Raw genomic sequence first — 18743 nt, forward strand, 5'->3', positions numbered from 1 at the left:
ATACACCAGTCATTGAAAGTGGGCATGCCGGGTCATCAAGGGAATGGCGGCGTAAGGAAAAGGTCTCTCGACAAAAAAGAAGATAAACTGCTCCAAAATCGAATTTAGACAAATACTTAATTTTGTATAACTATATTAATAAAAGGGGCAAGGATGATGTCTAAGAACAAGATTAAAAAGTCCGCTCCGAAGGCTGATAAACATAAAGAGACGCAGCAAGGCGACGGGCCTAGCTCCCCCATGGCAAGCCAGGACAGAGATAATGAGGGGGAATCGGTGACTCTGTCTTTGATTCTCGGAGAGATTCGCGAGTTCTGACAAGATAACAGCAAACAGCTGGAAGATATTAAAGGAGAAATAGTAAAAACTAACTCGCGGATAGATGAAGCCGAAGCGAGGATTGTTGGAATTGAAGAGAAGCTACAAAACACAGAGGAGGTGATAGCAGAAATGCTGAAGCTATAAGACCAGCTCCACTGGAAACTAATAGATCAAGAAGGCCGCTCGAGAAGGGAAAATGTGAGGATCTACGGAGTTCCCGAAGGAACCGAAGGTAAACCCGGATTGATGATTCCCTTCGTGGAGAAGCTACTTAGAGAGAACCTTGACATACCAGATGCAAGAGACCTACAGATAGAAAGGGCTCACCACGCGTTGGCACCACAGCCTCCGGCAGGCGCCCAGCCCAGATCGATTCTGATCAGATTTCTCAGTTACAGAACGAAGGAAGAGGTGCTTAAAAGGGCATGGCAAAAGAAAGGTTTCATGTGGAACAACTGCAAAATCAGTTTAGACCACGACTATGCACCGGGGATTCTTGCCAGACGGAAGGAATATACGGAAACACGGAGAGTCCTGAAGGAAAACAACATCAGATTCCAGACCCTGTATCCAGCTCGGCTGAGAGTCTTTTACGACGAAGGGACAAAAACTTACGCTACGGTGGAGGAGGCAACGTCGGACCTGGCGGACCGGGGACTACCTATTAAAGTTATCACCCAACCGGAGTCGCTACCGGAGAGGATTCGGCAGAAGTCGTGGCAGTTAGTGGGGCGAGGACGCTCCACACGAACCAGAGTGTCAAACTACAAGGAAAAGCTGCAAATATTCAGACGCGAATGTACAGAGAATACAGATTAATTAAGAGAAATGACTGAAAAGAGTAAATCGGACTTAAAGGTAAAATGAAAACTGGTAACTGAAAATAAACTAGGCGGAATAACTTGAATGATAGCAATTTGGTCGAGACATAAATAGGAGAAAATTCTCTATGATTATTCAAACTGCTGAGGGCCCTCTAACACAGGGTGAAGATAGAGGTTATCCCTCTGAACTGAGGCGGGTCAGTGCTCAGGCCTCACTGTGGGAAGTCGGGGAAAATTTTCAAATGTTATACGTTCAGAAATGTCTAGGGTGTGGTTATATGTCTTGGTTTACTGTTGAGAAGGGATTGCTTACTGTTTGGTTAGAAAAGGAGAGTGTTTTTTTTTCTACTAGAGAAAAATGCAAACTGAATTGGTAAAAATAATTTCCTATAATGTTAATGGGGTTTTGAATCCGATTAAAAGAAATAAGATTATGTCTAAATTGAAAAAAGAGAGGGCACAAATAGCTTTCCTCCAGGAAACACATATGAGCCAATCTGAACATGGAAAATTAAAAAGAATGGGCTTTAAGCATGTATTTTATTCATCATATAAATTGAGTCACAAAAGAGGGGTAGCTACTTTAATATCAAGTACTCTTAATTATGAACATATTTCAGAGACTAAAGACAAAGAAGGACGGTTCATAAAAATCACAGGAAGAATAGAAGGTACAGAAATAACATTGCTGAATGTTTATGCTCCTCCAGGTTGTGAATGGTCATTTTATAGACACATTTTTGACCTAATGGTCAGTTCTCAAGGGGTAGTAATTTGTGGAGGGGATTTTAATATTAGATTAAATCCTATATTAGATTCTTCAAGAATAGTTACTCAGAATAAACCTCTGACTCGGAAAGTGAATTCATTGATGGAGAAGTTGGGAATTATAGATGTCTGGAGGGAATTACACCCTACTAGTAAAGATTATACATATTACTCTTTCCCTCATTCAGCCTATTCAAGGATAGACTATTTCTTTATCTTTAATACAGATAGACTCAGGATAAAAAACTGTAATATTGCAACAATTGATCTGTCGGATCATAGCCCAGTCTCTATGTCTCTAATCCTGGAAAGGAAAATGAGGAAAACACTATGGAGGCTAAACTCACATATACTCAATAACCCGAAAGTAATGGAGAGATTAAGGGGAGAAATCAAAGAATATCTAGACCTTAATGACACGGGAGAAACATCACCAGTGATCTTATGGGATACATTGAAAGCTGTACTGAGAGGGAAAATTATTTCCATTACTACTCACATGAAAAAAATCAATGCACAAAAATTAGCAGACCTTCAAGGAAAATTAAAACAACTTCAAGTTGTAGATAGCAACAAAAGTAATTCAAATCGAAAATAGGAAATTAGGAAATTGCAAAGTGAAATTGATGATATTTATACGTTGGAAACTCAAAGAAATTTTCTTTACCTGAGACAAAAGAATTATGAAGTAGGAGGTAAATCAGCTAGATTATTAGCATATAAATTACGAAAACAACAAGCAGACAATACAATTCATAAAATAAAGAATCCAAAGACAAAGCTTGTGGAGAGTACAATAGGGAAAATTCAAGAGAGTTTTGAAACATATTATCGAGAGCTGTACTCCCAACCCCGGGCCCCCAATGAGCCCTATATAGACAGTGTATTGAATTTTTTAAATCTACCTAAATTTACAGATTTACAAAATGAAAGTTTATTAGAACCAGTAACTGTCAAAGAACTGAACGTGGCCATCTCTAGGTTAAAGACTGGAAAGTCCCCGGGTTCTGATGGGTTTATCTCAGAGTGGTACAAGTCCCTGAAGACACAGTTAGCCCCATTACTACTTAACACCCTTAATTGGATCTTGCAGAGAGGAGAAACTCCACCTTCCTGGAGAGAAGCGATTATTTCAGTTATTCCTAAAGAGGGTAAAGATAAACTAGAATGTGGCAATTATCCGCCAATTAGTGTTCTTAATTTAGATTACAAACTATTTACATCTATATTAGCGCACAGATTGGAAAAGCTTTTACCTGGCCTAATCCACTTAGACCAGACTGGATTTATTCAACAAAGACAAACACAGGACAACATAAGGAGAACTCTGCACATATTAGAACAGGTTAATAAGAACGAGACAGAGACAATGGTAGTAGGATTGGACGCTGAGAAAGCTTTTGATTCGGTTAGTTGGGCATTCCTATACAGAGTGTTAGGAAGATTCAGCTTTCAAGAAAGGTTTATTAAAGTAATTCAGACTCTGTATGACAGCCCGACAGCCCGAATTAAGATAAATGGGGACCTCTCTGACTCCTTCATCTTGGAGAGAGGCACTAGACAGGGATGCCCAATTTCTCCTCTCCTTTTTGCGCTATATATTGAACCGCTTGCCCAACTAATAAGACAGAGCGAAATCGTAAAAGGTATCAAGGTGGCAGGGATTGAACAGAAAGTGGCGTTATTCGCAGATGATGTTTTGATCTATCTGAGTGAACCAGAAAAATCATTTATAGGATTGTTTACACTGTTGGATGACTTTGGGAATATATCAGGTTATAAAATAAATGTAAAGAAAACGCAGGTTATGTCCCTAAATTATACACCATCCAAAAAATTGCAGGATACATACGATCTTAAGTGGGAAGCTAAATCATTAAAATATTTAGGACTAACCCTGCCGAAGGATCTTTCAACACTGTCACAGGTAAATTACGGGCTATTAATCTCAGAGATAAAAGCAGATATGCATAGATGGAATCTTATCCCCTTTTTAAGTTTAAATTCAAGGATAAATACTATAAAAATGAATATTCTTCCTCGGTTATTGTATCTTTTCCGTACTTTACCGGTGGAGGTGGATGATAATCAATTCAGGGAATGGGACAAATAGATTTCCCGCTTCATTTGGCAAGGAAAAAAACCTAGAATTCGATATAACACCTTACAGTTAGGGAAGGAAGGAGGAGGTATGGTTCTTCCTTGCCTGAGAAATTATTTTTATGCCTCACAGATAATCCCTCTGTTATATTGGTGTAATAGGGAATATAAGGCTAGATGGAAGGAAATAGAATTTGGATTAGTTGACAGTTTTCCTCAACGGGCCTCAATAGCTGACAAAGGATTGATGGCCCAGTTGGAAAAATTTAAAAACAGTTGGATAAATCTTACATTAAAAGTATGGCAGAAGGTGGTTAATTCATGTGGAATTAATAACATGTTAAAACTCTTTAGATGGTGTGCATATGATACCGAATTCCTTCCCAACAGAGGAGATAAAAGATTTGAGCTATGGATAAAGAAAGGTCTTACAACCTACCTCTCATTTATAGATAAAAGAGTATTACAAAGTTTCCAAATCCTGCAGGACAAACATGGCCAAGAACACAATGACTTTTTTAGGTACCTTCAAGTACGAAACTATGTTAACCAGAGTTGTAGATATACAGACCTATCAACAGTAGAATTAGAATTTTTCAAGATTCTGAATTCGGCTTGCAGTTCAATACCTAGTAAATCAGTTTCTCGATTATATAATGCACTCTCCCATGCTAAAAATGTAAATACACTGTATATTAAAGAGAAGTGGGAGAAAGTAAGTGGGGTTGGTACTTTCAGAGGAGGCTTGGGGGAAAATCTGCAGCTTTCAATGGTCCTCGGCTAATTCTTTGACTTGGAGAGAACATTGTTGGAAAAACATTATAAGATACTTCAAGCCCCCATATCAGGAAAAATATAAAGATACAAATGTGATGTGTTGGAGAAGGTGCGGCTCCAAGGAGGCAAATCATTTTCATATCTTCTGGGATTGCCCTAAATTAAGTCTATATTGGGAAGGTATTCATAGAACATTAGTTAAGGTACTTAGGTCCCAGATACCTCTGAACTTTGAGACGCTCTATTTGGGGCATGTATTGTTTCTTAAACAGAAGGAAGATATAAAGTTGCTGCAGGCCCTCTTAGCGGCAAGTAAGAAATCAATCACTAGAAAATGGCTAAATCCAATACCACCTACATTAGAAGATTGGCACGAAATTATCTTGGAAATATTTAAAATGGAAAAGTTGACTTACTCCCTGAGAATTCAAAAAGAAAAATTTTATCAAATCTGGAATAAATGGATTGAATATGTAACCCCAATGCGAGCAGACTTTAGATGACTCTCCTAATGATTTATACTGCTCTTCTCATCAACACAGTAATATTGCTAACGTAAGCACCCCTAGTCTAAATGTCTTTTTTTTTTGTTTTCTTTTGGAAAATAGAGAATTAACACAAGTAAAGGGAAAGATTTGGGAAAGGGATAAAAAATGAAAAAATTAAGTAAATAAGTACATAGGGATTGGATAATTATGTCTGCGGGCAGGAGCAAGCATGAACAAATTAGGATATAAACACCTACAATGGTTGTTACATCAGCTTATATACAACGTTTTGGACCAGTGGAAATGGTCCAGAAGGGTTATATGGAAACTATTATTACCATTTTTCTTAACAACTAATACCATTACTTAGCCTAATAGATTAGATTTACCACAGTACATAATTATCTATTTAAGTGTTTATTTTCCTTTTATATCATCTCAATGTGTACTTAAGAATGTATAAATAATTGTAGTTTTATACATATAAAAAATGGAAAAGGTTATATGTGTGAAAAAAGTACATGATATTTGTGAATTCCTTATCCAAATAAAAATAAAATTAAAAAAAAAGAAGAAAGTGGGCATGCAGGTACAGCAGGCGGTGAAAAAGGCGAATGGTATGCTGGCATTCATAGCAAGAGGATTCGAGTACAGGAGCAGGGAGGTACTACTGCAGTTGTACAAGGCCTTGGTGAGACCACACCTGGAGTATTGTGTGCAGTTTTGGTCCCCTAATCTGAGGAAAGACATCCTTGCCATAGAGGGAGTACAAAGAAGGTTCACCAGATTGATTCCTGGGATGGCAGGACTTTCATATGAAGAAAGACTGGATGAACTGGGCTTGTACTCGTTGGAATTTAGAAGATTGAGGGGGGATCTGATTGAAACGTATAATATCCTAAAGGGATTGGACAGGCTAGATGCAGGAAGATTGTTCCTGATGTTGGGGAAGTCCAGAACGAGGGGTCACAGTTTGAGGATAAAGGGGAAGCCTTTTAGGACCGAGATGAGGAAAAACTTCTTCACACAGAGAGTGGTGAATCTGTGGAATTCTCTGCCACAGGAAACAGTTGAGGCCAGTTCATTGCCTATAGTTAAGAGGGAGTTAGATATGGCCCTTGTGGCTACGGGGATCAGGGGGTATGGAGGGAAGGCTGGTACAGGGTTCTGAGTTGGATGATCAGCCATGATCATACTGAATGACGGTGCAGGCTCGAAGGGCCGAATGGCCTACTCCTGCACCTATTTTCTATGTTTCTATACCCAGTTGGAGGCAAGAGTTGATCCCTCTTCCTTATCTTTAAGTCCTCCTGCGGCCTTGTCTCTCCCTTTTTTCTGTGGACTCCTCCAGCTCTGGAGGGCCCTGGGCACTGCCCACTTTCAATATAGGCCTATTGAACATCTGGAGTTGAGATCACTCCATCACGAGCAGCTCAAAGCTGCCCTAAGCTCCAGCGTTTCCTACCTGATCCTCTCCACCTGTCCATCCACTAATTTAACATACAACATAGAACACTACAGCATAGCACAGCACAGGCACCTCGGCCCATGATGCTGTGCCAATCTTTTAACCTACTCTACAGTCAATCTAACTCTTCCCTCCTACATAACCTTCCATTTTTCTCTTATCCGTGTGCCTATAAAAAGTTTCTTAAATGCCCCTAATGTAGCTACCTTTATCATCACCCCTAGCAAGGCATTCCATGCATCCACCACAGAGTGGAAAAAAAACTTACCTCTGATATCCCATTTATACTTAAAATTATGCCCCCTCATTAGTCATTTCCACCCTGGGAATGTCTCTGGCTATCCACTTGGTCTGTGCCTCTTAGCACTTCTATCAAGTCACCTCTCATTCTCCTTCACTCCAAAGAGAAAAGCCCTGTCTCACTCAACTTTTCATCGTAAGACATGCTCTCTAATCCAGGCAGCATCCTAGTAAATCTCCTCTGCACCCTCTCTAAAGCTTCCACATCACTTCTACAATGAGGTCGCCAGAACTGCACACAGTGCTCCAAGTGTGATCTAACTAAGGTTTTATAGAGCTGCAACATTACCTCACGGCTGTTGATCTCAATCTCCCGACTAATGAAAGCCAACACACCAGGCGCCTTCAGAACCACCCTATCCACTTGTGTGGCAACTTTGAGGGACCTACGGATGTGGACCCCAAGATCCCTTTGTTCCTCCACGATGCTAAGAATCTTTCCATTAATGCTATCAAATGCGACCTTCTAAAGTGAATCACTTCACACTTTTGCAGTTGAAACTGCATCTGCCACTTCTCAGTCCAGCTCTGGATCCTGCATCTCGTCGATCTCCTATTATAACCTACGACAACCTCCTACGCTATCCACAACTCCATCATGGAATTTTCCTTAAAACCTTCTTAGACCAGGCTTCTGGTTACCTGCCCTAATATGTGGCTTGGTGTAAATTTCTTTTCTGGTTATGTTTTTATAAAGTACCTTAGGATATTTTGCTATGTTCAAAGTCAAAGTTGAGTCAGTGTTGAGGATATTGTCATGTGCGGAGGTGCAGTGAAGAACTTGCAGCAGTATCACAGATAAGCAGAACTCACAAGAAAAACAAAGTAAACATACATTATACACAAATTTTACAGGAAATAATACTATTAGAAAAAAAACAAAGTAAATGTTAATGTAATTAAATTGTGCTCAATATACAGCGTGTGTGTGTGTGTGTATATAATATATATAAATATATATATAGTTCAAAGTGCTATGTACAGTACTGGGCACAAGTCTTAGGCCCATGTATATAGCTAGGGTACCTAAGACTTTTGGACAGTACTGTAGTAATTTTATGTGTTGTACTATACTGCTGCAAAAAAAAAATCAAATTTCATTCAACCCACAATATTATGCTGACACATTACCTAAGGTCAATGTAACCCTTCCCTTCTACACAACCCTCTATTTTTCTTACATAAATTTATGTGCCTATTATGGGCTTTTGACAGGGTCCCACACAGGAGATTAGTGTGCAAACTTAAAGCACATGATATTGGGGGTAAGGTATTGATGTGGATGGAGACTTGGTTAGCAGACAGGAAGCAAAGAGTGGGAATAAACGGGACCTTTTCAGAATGGCAGGCGGTGACTAGTGGAGTACCGCAAGGCTCAGTGTTGGGACCCCAGTTGTTTACAATATATATTAATGACTTAGACAAGGGAATTAAATACAGCATCTCCAAGTTTGCAGATGACACGAAGCTGGGTGGCAGTGTTAGCTGTGAGGAGGATGCTAAGAGGATGCAAGGTGACTTGGATAGGTTGGGTGAGTGGGCAAATTCATGGCAGATGCAATTTAATGTGGATAAATGTGAAGTTATCCACTTTAGTGGCAAGAACAGGAAAACAGATTATCTGAATGGTGACCGATTAGGAAAAGGGGAGGTGCAACGAGACCTGGGTGTCATTGTACACCAGTCATTGAGAGATGGCATGCAGGTACAGCAGGCAGTGAAAAAGGCAAATGGTATGCTGGCATACATAGCAAGAGGATTCGAGTACAGGAGCAGGGAGGTACTACTGCAGTTGTACAAGGCCTTGGTGAGACCACACCTGGAGTATTGTGTGCAGTTTTGGTCCCCTAATCTGAGGAAAGACATTCTTGCCATAGAGGGAGTACAAAGAAGGTTCACCAGATTGATTCCTGGGATGGCAGGACTTTCATATGAAGAAAGACTGGATGAACTGGGCTTGTACTCGTTGGAATTTAGAAGATTGAGGGGGGTCTGATTGAAACGTATAAAATCCTAAAGGGATTGGACAGGCTAGATGCAGGAAGATTGTTCCCGATGTTGGGGAAGTCCAGAACAAGGGGTCACAGTTTGAGGATAAAGGGGAAGCCTTTTAGGACCGACATTAGGAAAAACTTCTTCACACAGAGAGTGGTGAATCTGTGGAAGTCTCTGCCACAGGAAACAGTTGAGGCCAGTTCATTGGCTATATTTAAGAGGGAGTTAGATATGGCCCTTGTGGCTACGGGGTTCAGGGGGTATGGAGGGAAGGCTGGGGCGGGGTTCTGAGTTGGATGATCAGCCATGATCATAATAAATGGCGGTGCAGGCTCGAAGGGCCGAATGGCCTACTCCTGCACCTATTTTCTATGTTTCTATGTTTCTATTGGTTCTTTAAGGTTATTATATCCAGGGGAGGTAGAGGGGATAAGCTCTCACTACCTATTAAATCACTACCTATTAAATGCTTCCAGTGGCGTGTGTCTCAAACAGCTTCTGGCAACCATCTCCAGCTCCTGGCCTTCACGTGTGGCTTAGCTACTAGGCCTGGCAGAACCATTTCTGCTGACAGGAGAAGGGGCAAAGGCAGGTTTTGGCACCTTAAAACCAGTCACTTTGGGCAGATAGGGCTCATCAGTTGGCAAAACTCTGATCTCAAACTTCCGCTGCCTTGTGGCTATACCCACTCATGGGAAAGGCTTAGGGAGTAAACCTCAAAGAAAAGTCCCAAGCTGGAGTCCTTAAGATGGTCCTATGCTGAGTTCAACGCTGACTGGCAACTCCTGCGATGCTGCTGGTGCCAAACTGTATCGGGCTCTGCCGTTCCGTTGGGTTCATCAGCTACATGGAGAGGGAGAGCCTGTTACATGGGCAACAGCTTTCTCACCGTACCGTACTGGTCAGGTTTGTGTAGCACTTGGACAGCTAGGACACAATACCATGGTCATGATTGGGAAAAGGGGAAGGGAGAGGGGAGGGAGCGGGAAGCACCAGAGAGACATTCTGTAATGATCAATAAACCAATTGTTTGGAATCAAGTGACCTTGCCTGGTGTCACAGGGCTGGGTATGTCTGCACCAGTGCCACCCCTTGCTCCCACCAGATTTACAAACTCACTCTCCGCTCCACATTGACAAGTACAGTGGTGTGCAAGAGTCTTACGCATATTACATATATACTGTAAATGCAAGTTGTTATTTATAAAGGGACCTGAAGCCAAAGCCTTTGTGTGATAAAGGCTGTAAGTGAAAGTATTGTGCTCTTGAAACTGACCGCTGCATTTCTTCTGCTCACCGACAGATTATTCCTGTGCCAAATACTCATCCTTTGCTGGTGTTCGTCAACCCAAAAAGCGGAGGGAAACAAGGTGAAAGGTAAGGGAAATGCCCATGTTATTACCTTGGACTCCTGGCATGTAAACTGGGGAGATGACTGCTTGGATCTGCATGTTATTTTGTTTTGTCCTCATTTTGGTGGCCCTCTCATCCTCACGACCTGACCATCACCTTCCTCTGGTTCTGCTCCTGCTTCCCTTTCTTCCATGGTCCACAGTCCTCTCTTATTAGATTCCTTCCTCTTCAGCCCTTTTCCTCTTCCATCTATCCCCTCCCAGCTCCTCACTTCATCCCCACTCCCCCCCCTCCACACACACACACACACACACACACACACACACACACACACACACACACCTTCCCCCATACCTGGTCTCACCTATCACCTGCCATCTTGTACTCTTTCCCCTTCACCCACCTTCCTATTCTGGATTCTTCCCCCTTCCTTTCCAGTCCCGTAGAAGGGTGTTGGCCCAAAACATGGACTGTTTATTTCCCTCCATAGATGCTGCCTGGCCTGCTGAGTTCCTCCAGCATTTTTGTATGTGTTGTTCAAGAGATAGGACATTTGGGGCTCAAATAAAGTGTGACAAATCTTGGCTGCTCTGTACTCTGCAGGGCCGTGGAAGCTCAGTCACTGATTCAAACCTGCGATTGATAGATTTCTCGTAGAGAAATTGAGTGATGTGACATTAGGCAGGAAGATGTGCAGTTAGAAGTAATGATCTTGATGAATGGTGAAGCATATTGAAAGAGCTAAATGGCCTGTTCTTGTTCCTATTTCTCGTTATGATGTTAGTGTCTGTTTTATTTCTGTCCTTATGTGCTTCCTGCTCATCAATTGCCTGCCTTCTTTTTCATAATCATAAGATATAGGCCATTTGGCCCATTGAGTCTGCTCTGCCATTTCACCATGGCTGATCCAATTTTCCTTTTGGCCCCAATCTCCTGCCTTCTCCCTATAATCCTTCATGCCCTGACCAACCAAGGATCTATCAACCTCTGCCTTAAATATACATAAAGACTTGGCCTCCACAGCTGCCTGTAGCAACGAATTCCACAGATTCATCACTCTCTGGCTAAAGAAATTCCTTCTCTTTTCCGTTCTAAAAGGATGCACCTCTATTCCTATCACAAACAAGAGAAAATCTGCAGATGCTAGAAATCCAAGCAACACACACAAAATGCTGGAGGAACTCAGCAGGCCAGGCAGCATCTGTGGAAAAAAGTACAGTCAACGTTTCGGGCCGAGACCCTTCAGCATCAACTGTACTCTTTTCCATAAATGCTGCTTAGCCTGCAGAATTCCTCCAGCATTTTGTCTGTGTTCCCCTCTATTCTGAGGCTGTGTCTTCTGGTCTTAGACTCTCCCATCATAGGAAATATCCTCTCTATCGACTCTATCAAAGCTTTTCACCATTTAATGGATTTTAATAAGGTCACCCTCATTCTTCTGAATTCTGGTGAATACAGACTCAGAGCCATTAAACGCTCTTCATATGACAAGCCATTCTATCCTGGAATCATTTTTGTGAACCTTCTTTGAACCTTATCCAGTTTCAGCACATTCTTTCTAAGATAAGGGGCCCAAAATTGCTCACAGTACTCCAACTGAGGCCTTACCAGCACTTTATAAAGTTTCAAGATTACATCCTCGCACAGACAAAACCTGCAAATTAGCTTTTATGGAGTTGTGCACAAAGAGTCCAAAGTCCCTTTGCACCTCAGTTCTTTTTGTATTTTCTCTCCATTTAGAAAATAGTCAACCCTTTCAATTCTTCTACCAAAGTGCAAGACCATACACTTCCCGACACTGTATGCCATTTGCCATTTCTTTGCCCATTCTCTTAATCTGCCTAATCTTTCTGTAGCCTCTGTACTGCCTCACAACTACCTGCCCCTCCTCCTACCATCATATTGTCTGCAAACATTACAACAAAGCCTTCAATTCCATCATCTCCAATGTCCATTAACATATAACGTAAAAAAAATCGGTCCCAATCGGTATTCTTGAATGTTTTTCTGCATAGCTATTGTAGCCTGTATTCCTTCCTCTGGGCTCTTATGGAACTGGGTTAATAACGACCATATTGCGCTCTGACCTTATAATCACCACAGAACCCTTTAATTTGAGGATCTATATTTTATATTAGCAAATAATCATCAACACAACAAATAAGCAGCTGGAAGAACTCAGCAAGTCAAGCAGCATCTGTGAGGGAAAGGAATTGCTAACGTTTCAGGTCAAAACTTTGCAACAGGATGATTCTTTTTCTCACCCACTGCTGCTCAACCCACTGAATTCCTCCAGCAGATTGTGTGTTGCTTCAGATTCCAGCATCTACTCTCCCTTGTGTCTCCGATCAATGACACAAGTGCGATCTGTGCACACCGCCTCTTCCCGTCCAGTATGTGCTGCTGGTACAGTTGCTATCATTCAACTGGAAAATTAGAGTCAGCATGAGTGTGGTGGGCCAAAGAGCCATGTACTGTGTTGCATGACTCTACTTGTTGTGCATATCTTTGGGGTGAGCTTGGTTCCAGAATTGTACGTGCTGAAGGTCTGATTTGTCCTGGAGATAAAGCACATCATCGCGGCATGAAAGATTGAAAAGTATGTCAGGGCACTGACATGCTTTGTTTGACACTGGCCCTCATTGAGATTGTCTCTGTGACCAGGTTACCATCATGAAGCATGATTCTTTGACATGTTTCTTCTACACAATGCACTAAAGGTGCTGAGTATTCACTAAGTGGTGAGAGATTGGGAAACGTCAATGCACAAAGTGATTTGGATGTTCTTGGACACCTGTCTCTGAATGCCAACACTGAGGTGAAGCAGGCACTTAGGAAGGTAGATGGTGTGACCTTTACTGGCAGAGGACATGGATTAAAATATCTTGCCACAATTGTAGGGCTGTGGTGAAATAACAGCTGGAATACTGTGTACATTATTTTTACCTAAAAGATGATATGCATGGTACAATGAACATGGAACATAAGGGTTGTTTAGATTCTCCTAAAGTCATCTTTAGTTCAGAATCCACTTTCATCTGATTGTACTTCAAAGGGGTGCATTTGGATATTTTTGCGTCTTTAAACAGTTGTATGCGACTAGTTGAGAATGTCATTACGTGGAATTATAATTCTTTGATTAGTGTGTATTTTCTAAGCCAGGTATTCTGTAGAAATTACATATTCAAGGACAAAGAAAGGCAACAAAATAGGAATAGACCAGAGGGATATGTACTTTGATAATACATTTTTCAAAGTTCAAAGTAAATTTGTGCTGTGAGAATTGTGGGTTAACTATCACTAGCCTTTCTCTTGAGTAGAGTTAAGAACTTCAGGAAAGTTAAGATCAGCTTTATTTGTCAAATATACATTGAAACATACAGTGAAGTACATTATTTACATCAACAAACATCACAGTCCAAGGATTGTATATGGGTGACATACAGTATATATACTTCGATGATAAGTTTACTTAAAACTTTTGAAGACTCCCAGGCGAGGCTCCTTCCGTCTATGGTGATCAGATGAGTTGAAAGTGTTATTGAAGCCTGTCGCTGAGGTAATTAGAGGCTGCTAATGATCTGTCACTGTGTATTTGCAGGGTCTTAAGGAAGTTCCAGTACCTTTTAAACCCAAGACAAGTCTTCAATTTAGCCAAGGATGGACCAAAACCAGGGTAAGGCCGAGTGGAATTTGAAAGAACTGGTCAGATTTAATTATAATCACTGCATGGCAAGGTCTCTCAATACCAATGAATTACATAGCAGTTGGTGAATAATTTTCCTGTCTCTTATAATCTGCAATGAGCATAATGCTTCTGACTGATATTTTCAGCAGACATCTTGTTTTATTTTGGCATGCATGGAGATTATTTCTTTCTAATTTGAAGGGTCATTTTACTTTGCTGTGTGGCTTTGATTGAAATTAGATTTGTCACAAAGAGTGGAGCCTCAAGGGATAATGATGGGACATCCCAATGAGGTAGTATGTTGGGGTGCTGAATACTGACTCAAAGGAAGAAGAGATGAGTAATTATCTGTTTGTGGAAATTTCTGGGGGGATTTCCTGTGATCATCTGCCCTAAATTTAGGTGCCATTTCTCAGTGGGTTGGTTTAGCCAATCTCCTGCAGGAGAACCTCAAATGGAGCTAAACTCTCACCAAAACCTTTTCAGGCATTAATGAATCAGGGAGTTGCTGCCTTGAATAAGGAGACAGTGACACTTGAACAATGGGAGACATAAGGATGGATGCCAGCAGCATTTTGCTTAATTGCATTTGGGAATCTGTGATGTTTAGTTGCATATTCCTTCAGGAAATTAAATAGCAGAAGCTTGATCAATGAATTGAAGGATTATTTCATTACCAGTGTCCTGATTTGTCAGAATTTTCTTATAAAGATGCTGACTCCAAATGGTGAGAACATCTCCCCTCCTCCCCCTCCCCCCAACAAGGCATCACTCATCCAATTCTTCAGGGGTGTCTAAGAGAGGGTGCCAAGCCATGCCAGGCCACTGCTGGGGCATTATATTTGTCGCGTCAGTGCTTGTTTTGTTGCTGATTACTGCTTGGTTGCTCTTACTTTGCAGACAGAGAAATGAGAGGCTTGTGCTGTTGGCTTGCAGCCTGCTGGACTTTCCAACCTTCCAGCAAGATTGGAGCCAGCCTTAAACAGATGTGAAATTCAACATTCATATGGAGGGTGGACCATAGCAGATCAAGTGCTCCATTATGTCTCAAAGTACAATGTGCAGCCAGTGCTCTGCCCAGAGCTTGGGCCCAATTTAAATTCAGGAAGGCATTTGACAAGGTGTCTCATGGTAAGCTGATCCAGAAGGTGAAGGTGCATGGGATCCATGGTAACTTGGTAGTTTGGATACAGAAATGACATGCCCAGAGAAGACAGAGGGTAGTGGTCGAAGGCTATTATTTTGGCTGGAGGTCCACGTTCAGTGGTGTTCTGTAAGGATCAGTGCTGGGACCTCTGATGCTTGTAAGGTATATAAATGACTTGAATGAAAATGTAAATGGGTGGGTTAGCAAGTTTACAGATGACACGAAGATTGGTGGACTTGCGGACTCTGGCTGCATAATGTACTTTGAAACATAATGGGACACTTGCTCTGCTATTGTTGAAGGTTGCCAAAGAATAATGCAGGATATAGATCAATTATAGAATTAGATGGAGAAATAGCAGATGGAGTTTAATCCAGACAAATGTAAAATGTTACACATTGGAGGTCAAATGTAAGGGTGAAACTATACAGTTAATGGCAGAATCCTTAACAGCACTGATGTCCAGAAGGATCTTAGGATCCAAGTCCATACCTTCCTGAAAGTGGCCACGCAAGTAGATAGGATGGTAAAGAAGGCCCTTAAGCTGCTTATCTTCATCAGTTGGGGCATTGAGTATAAGAGTTAAAAAAAAGCCATGTATGAAGCTGTATGAAATTTTGCTTAGGCCGCACTTGGAGTATTGTGTGCAATTCTGATCGGCCCATTATGGAAAGGATATGGAGGTTTTGGAGGGGGTGCAGAAGAGACTTAAGACGATAAGACATAGGAGCAAAATTAGGCCATTTGGCCCATCAAGCCTGCTTCGATTATCTGGGCATATGAGCTACAAGGAGAGGTTGGACAAACTTGGGTTGTTTCCTCTGGGCCATCAGAGGCTGACAGGAGACCTAACAGAGATTTATTAAATTGAGAGGCATAGATAAGGTAGACAAATGGTATCTCTTTCCCAGGATAGAACTGTTGATTATCCGAGGGGATGAATTTAAGATAAGAGGAGGAGAGTTTAAAGGAAAAGTGAGGGGCAAGTTTTATTTTACAGAGTGGTGGGTGTGGAACGTGCTGCCAGCAGTGGTGGTGTAAGCAGATACGATGCTGGTGTTAAGAGTTTTTCAGACAGGCACATGAATAGGGAATGGAGGGATATGGATCATGAACAGGCAGAAGGGATTTAATTCAGCATTGTATCTGGCTCGGACACCTTGAGCCAAAGGGCGTGTTCCTGTGCTGAACAGTCTGTGTTCTGTGAGCTTCAGGGCTTAATGGTGTCATCACAAGATGGCAAAATTTGATTGACCTGATAGCATCAAGATGATTAATAATGGCTTACAGCAGGAAAACACTTACAATTGCCACTTGAACCATGCAATGCATCACAATTCAGCGCAATAATTCCCAGAGCCTGTGAACACACTGCAGTCCCGATTAGATCACAGCGCTAATGCATGTGGGAAGGGCTATTAGAGCTCTCACCTCTCGTGATTTATCACCTGCATCAAATTCTTGTTTTGCTTTCTGGGTCGTAGTTCCTCACAGCATCAGTCCTCGGCAAACACAGCTTTATTTTTTTTTAATCATCCCTGTTGGCAAGACCAGCATTTATTGCCCATCCCCGATGACCCTTGGGAAGATGGGGTGAGCTGCCCGCTCAAATCCCCTGCAGTCCTTCGGGTGAAGGTTTCTCCCACAGAGCCGTTGTGGAAGGAGTTCCAGGACTTCGACCCAGTGACGGCGAAGGAATGCTGATATCATTCGGGATGGCCTGTGACATGGAGGGGAGCCTGCTGGTGGTGGTGTTCCCCTACTGCCTTTGATGGCAGAGGTGCTGTCAGAGTCGCCTGCAGTGCGTTCTATAGACAATGCACACTGCAATCGCTGTGTGCGGGCGGTGGAAGGAGGAAATGTTTAAGGTGGTGGATGGGGTGCTTGAACTCGCACTGTGCAATGCGCAATTTTGCTCTGCGGGCACCGGCAGTCTGTCTGTGCGCAGTGGAGCACACAGCAGTGGTGCTGTGGTTGCACTGTTGCTGCAGTGATTTTGGCTGACCCGTTAGTGAGGCACTTTAACAAACTGAAAGCAGCGACTCTTCATACACTGCCGGGTGGCGCAATACTCGCGGCTTCTGTGCTAAATGGTCTTGGCGAGTGACACAGAAGGCCCCTGCAGGTCCCCTGGCAATAGGAACCTTGCAGCCTGTGTGAAAAGCCTCTGTTTCCCTTGTGACAATGCAGTCAACTGTTCCTGAAACACACCACTGGTCTCCTGAAGCTGGTGAGTTACGTCCTTACACAATGTTTTCTTTCACGCACGTGCCTTTAAATTGGAGGGTGATGGATATGTGGGAGCATATCTGATGTATGATGAACCTGCTGTGGAAAAGAATGAAGTGAGCAGGTACTGCCGTCTCAGAGTGTAAATAGCAGCAATTCTGCGTCTTTTTACAAGCCTTGTTCAGTCATTTGGAAAATATTATAAGAACTTCCAAAATGGAAGAGTACAGATTCGAAGTTTGTGTTGTTACATTACACACTGCTTACAGGGTCTGTGACTCAGTTTTGTTGCTTGAACAGGTATGTTAGGAGCAGAGTTCAGTCTCTAAGCTCCTTGATCCTTCTCTGTCATTTAAGTAAGCTCATGGCTAATCTGACTGTGATCTCCTGCCTAGCCAAAGTAACCTTTTATCCTTAAGTATTAATTCTTTAAATATGAATCCATGAGGCCATTCTGACATCCTGCCTGTGCTGCCCTGTGAAGGAGCAGTTTCTTCACTCTCACTCCCACAGTCCATTGAATCTGCCCCCACCTCACATACAGACAGTGGATTCCAGGCCACAGCACGTCCCCTCTGCTCTACTCTGTAGCCCACCATTGGGAAGGAAGTGGGGTTATCAGCAGCTTCCCACCATCCTGTTCCTTTGTCCCAAGCAACGTGAATGGCAGAGGGATTCAGGCGTTTGGAGCAAGGGAGGACAGAGGCATGCCAGAATTGCATCCCGGCAGAGAGACCCCCTTCCAAAAAAAAGGCTCTGCAGCATTTCTTAAACCACTTCTCTTTGTAAAGAGATCCAATGAGTGTTAGTTCCTTAACGTTTAAACCATGACCGCTGATTGGCTGGTCCATCTCCCTTTCCACAATCAGAGACCTGTACTGCAGTAAAGAAGGTCAACACACAAATTGCTGGAGGAACTCAGCAGGCCAGGCAGCATCTATGGAGGGAATAAACAGTCAACGTTTCGGCCGAGAACCTTGATCGGGCCTTCCTCCACAGATGCTAACCTACCAAATTCCTCCAGCATTTTGTGTGGTGCTCTGGATTTCTAGCATCTGCAGAATCTCTTGTGTTTATAGTGAGGAAGGTCAAATAGATTTATGGACATCAGAACAATTCTATGCACGCACACAGTATTTACATTGGGTATCAATTTATGATTTCACATTCACCCCAATAAAAATCCTCTTCAAGCAACAGAAGGCTCACGGAGATTGATACTTCGGCAATAAATTTATCTACTGTCACACTGTCAGCAACAGTCACCTCCTGCATCCACTTTCAGA

The 18743-nt window shown here is 42.2% G+C and overlaps 1 protein-coding gene and 1 long non-coding RNA gene across 9 annotated transcripts in view; one reads left to right on the plus strand and one right to left on the minus strand.

Moving 5' to 3' along the window:
- Positions 1 to 18743, plus strand: part of LOC134340536 (diacylglycerol kinase beta-like) — a 162256-nt gene that overhangs the window by 118906 nt on the left and 24607 nt on the right. For all 8 annotated transcript variants that reach the window (XM_063037879.1, XM_063037885.1, XM_063037883.1 and 5 more), the window contains 2 exons: positions 10344 to 10417; positions 13995 to 14069. In XM_063037879.1, coding sequence (XP_062893949.1) covers positions 10344 to 10417; positions 13995 to 14069 — 149 coding nt within the window. The remainder of the gene's footprint in view (positions 1 to 10343; positions 10418 to 13994; positions 14070 to 18743) is intronic.
- The window catches only part of LOC134340537 (uncharacterized), a 46063-nt gene continuing 41400 nt past the window's right edge, over positions 14081 to 18743 (minus strand). The window contains exon 3 of the long non-coding RNA XR_010016575.1: positions 14081 to 17556. This is a non-coding gene — a long non-coding RNA (uncharacterized LOC134340537). The remainder of the gene's footprint in view (positions 17557 to 18743) is intronic.

The sequence above is a fragment of the Mobula hypostoma genome, chromosome X1 (assembly GCF_963921235.1).
Source record: "Mobula hypostoma chromosome X1, sMobHyp1.1, whole genome shotgun sequence".
Taxonomy (NCBI): domain Eukaryota; kingdom Metazoa; phylum Chordata; class Chondrichthyes; order Myliobatiformes; family Myliobatidae; genus Mobula; species Mobula hypostoma.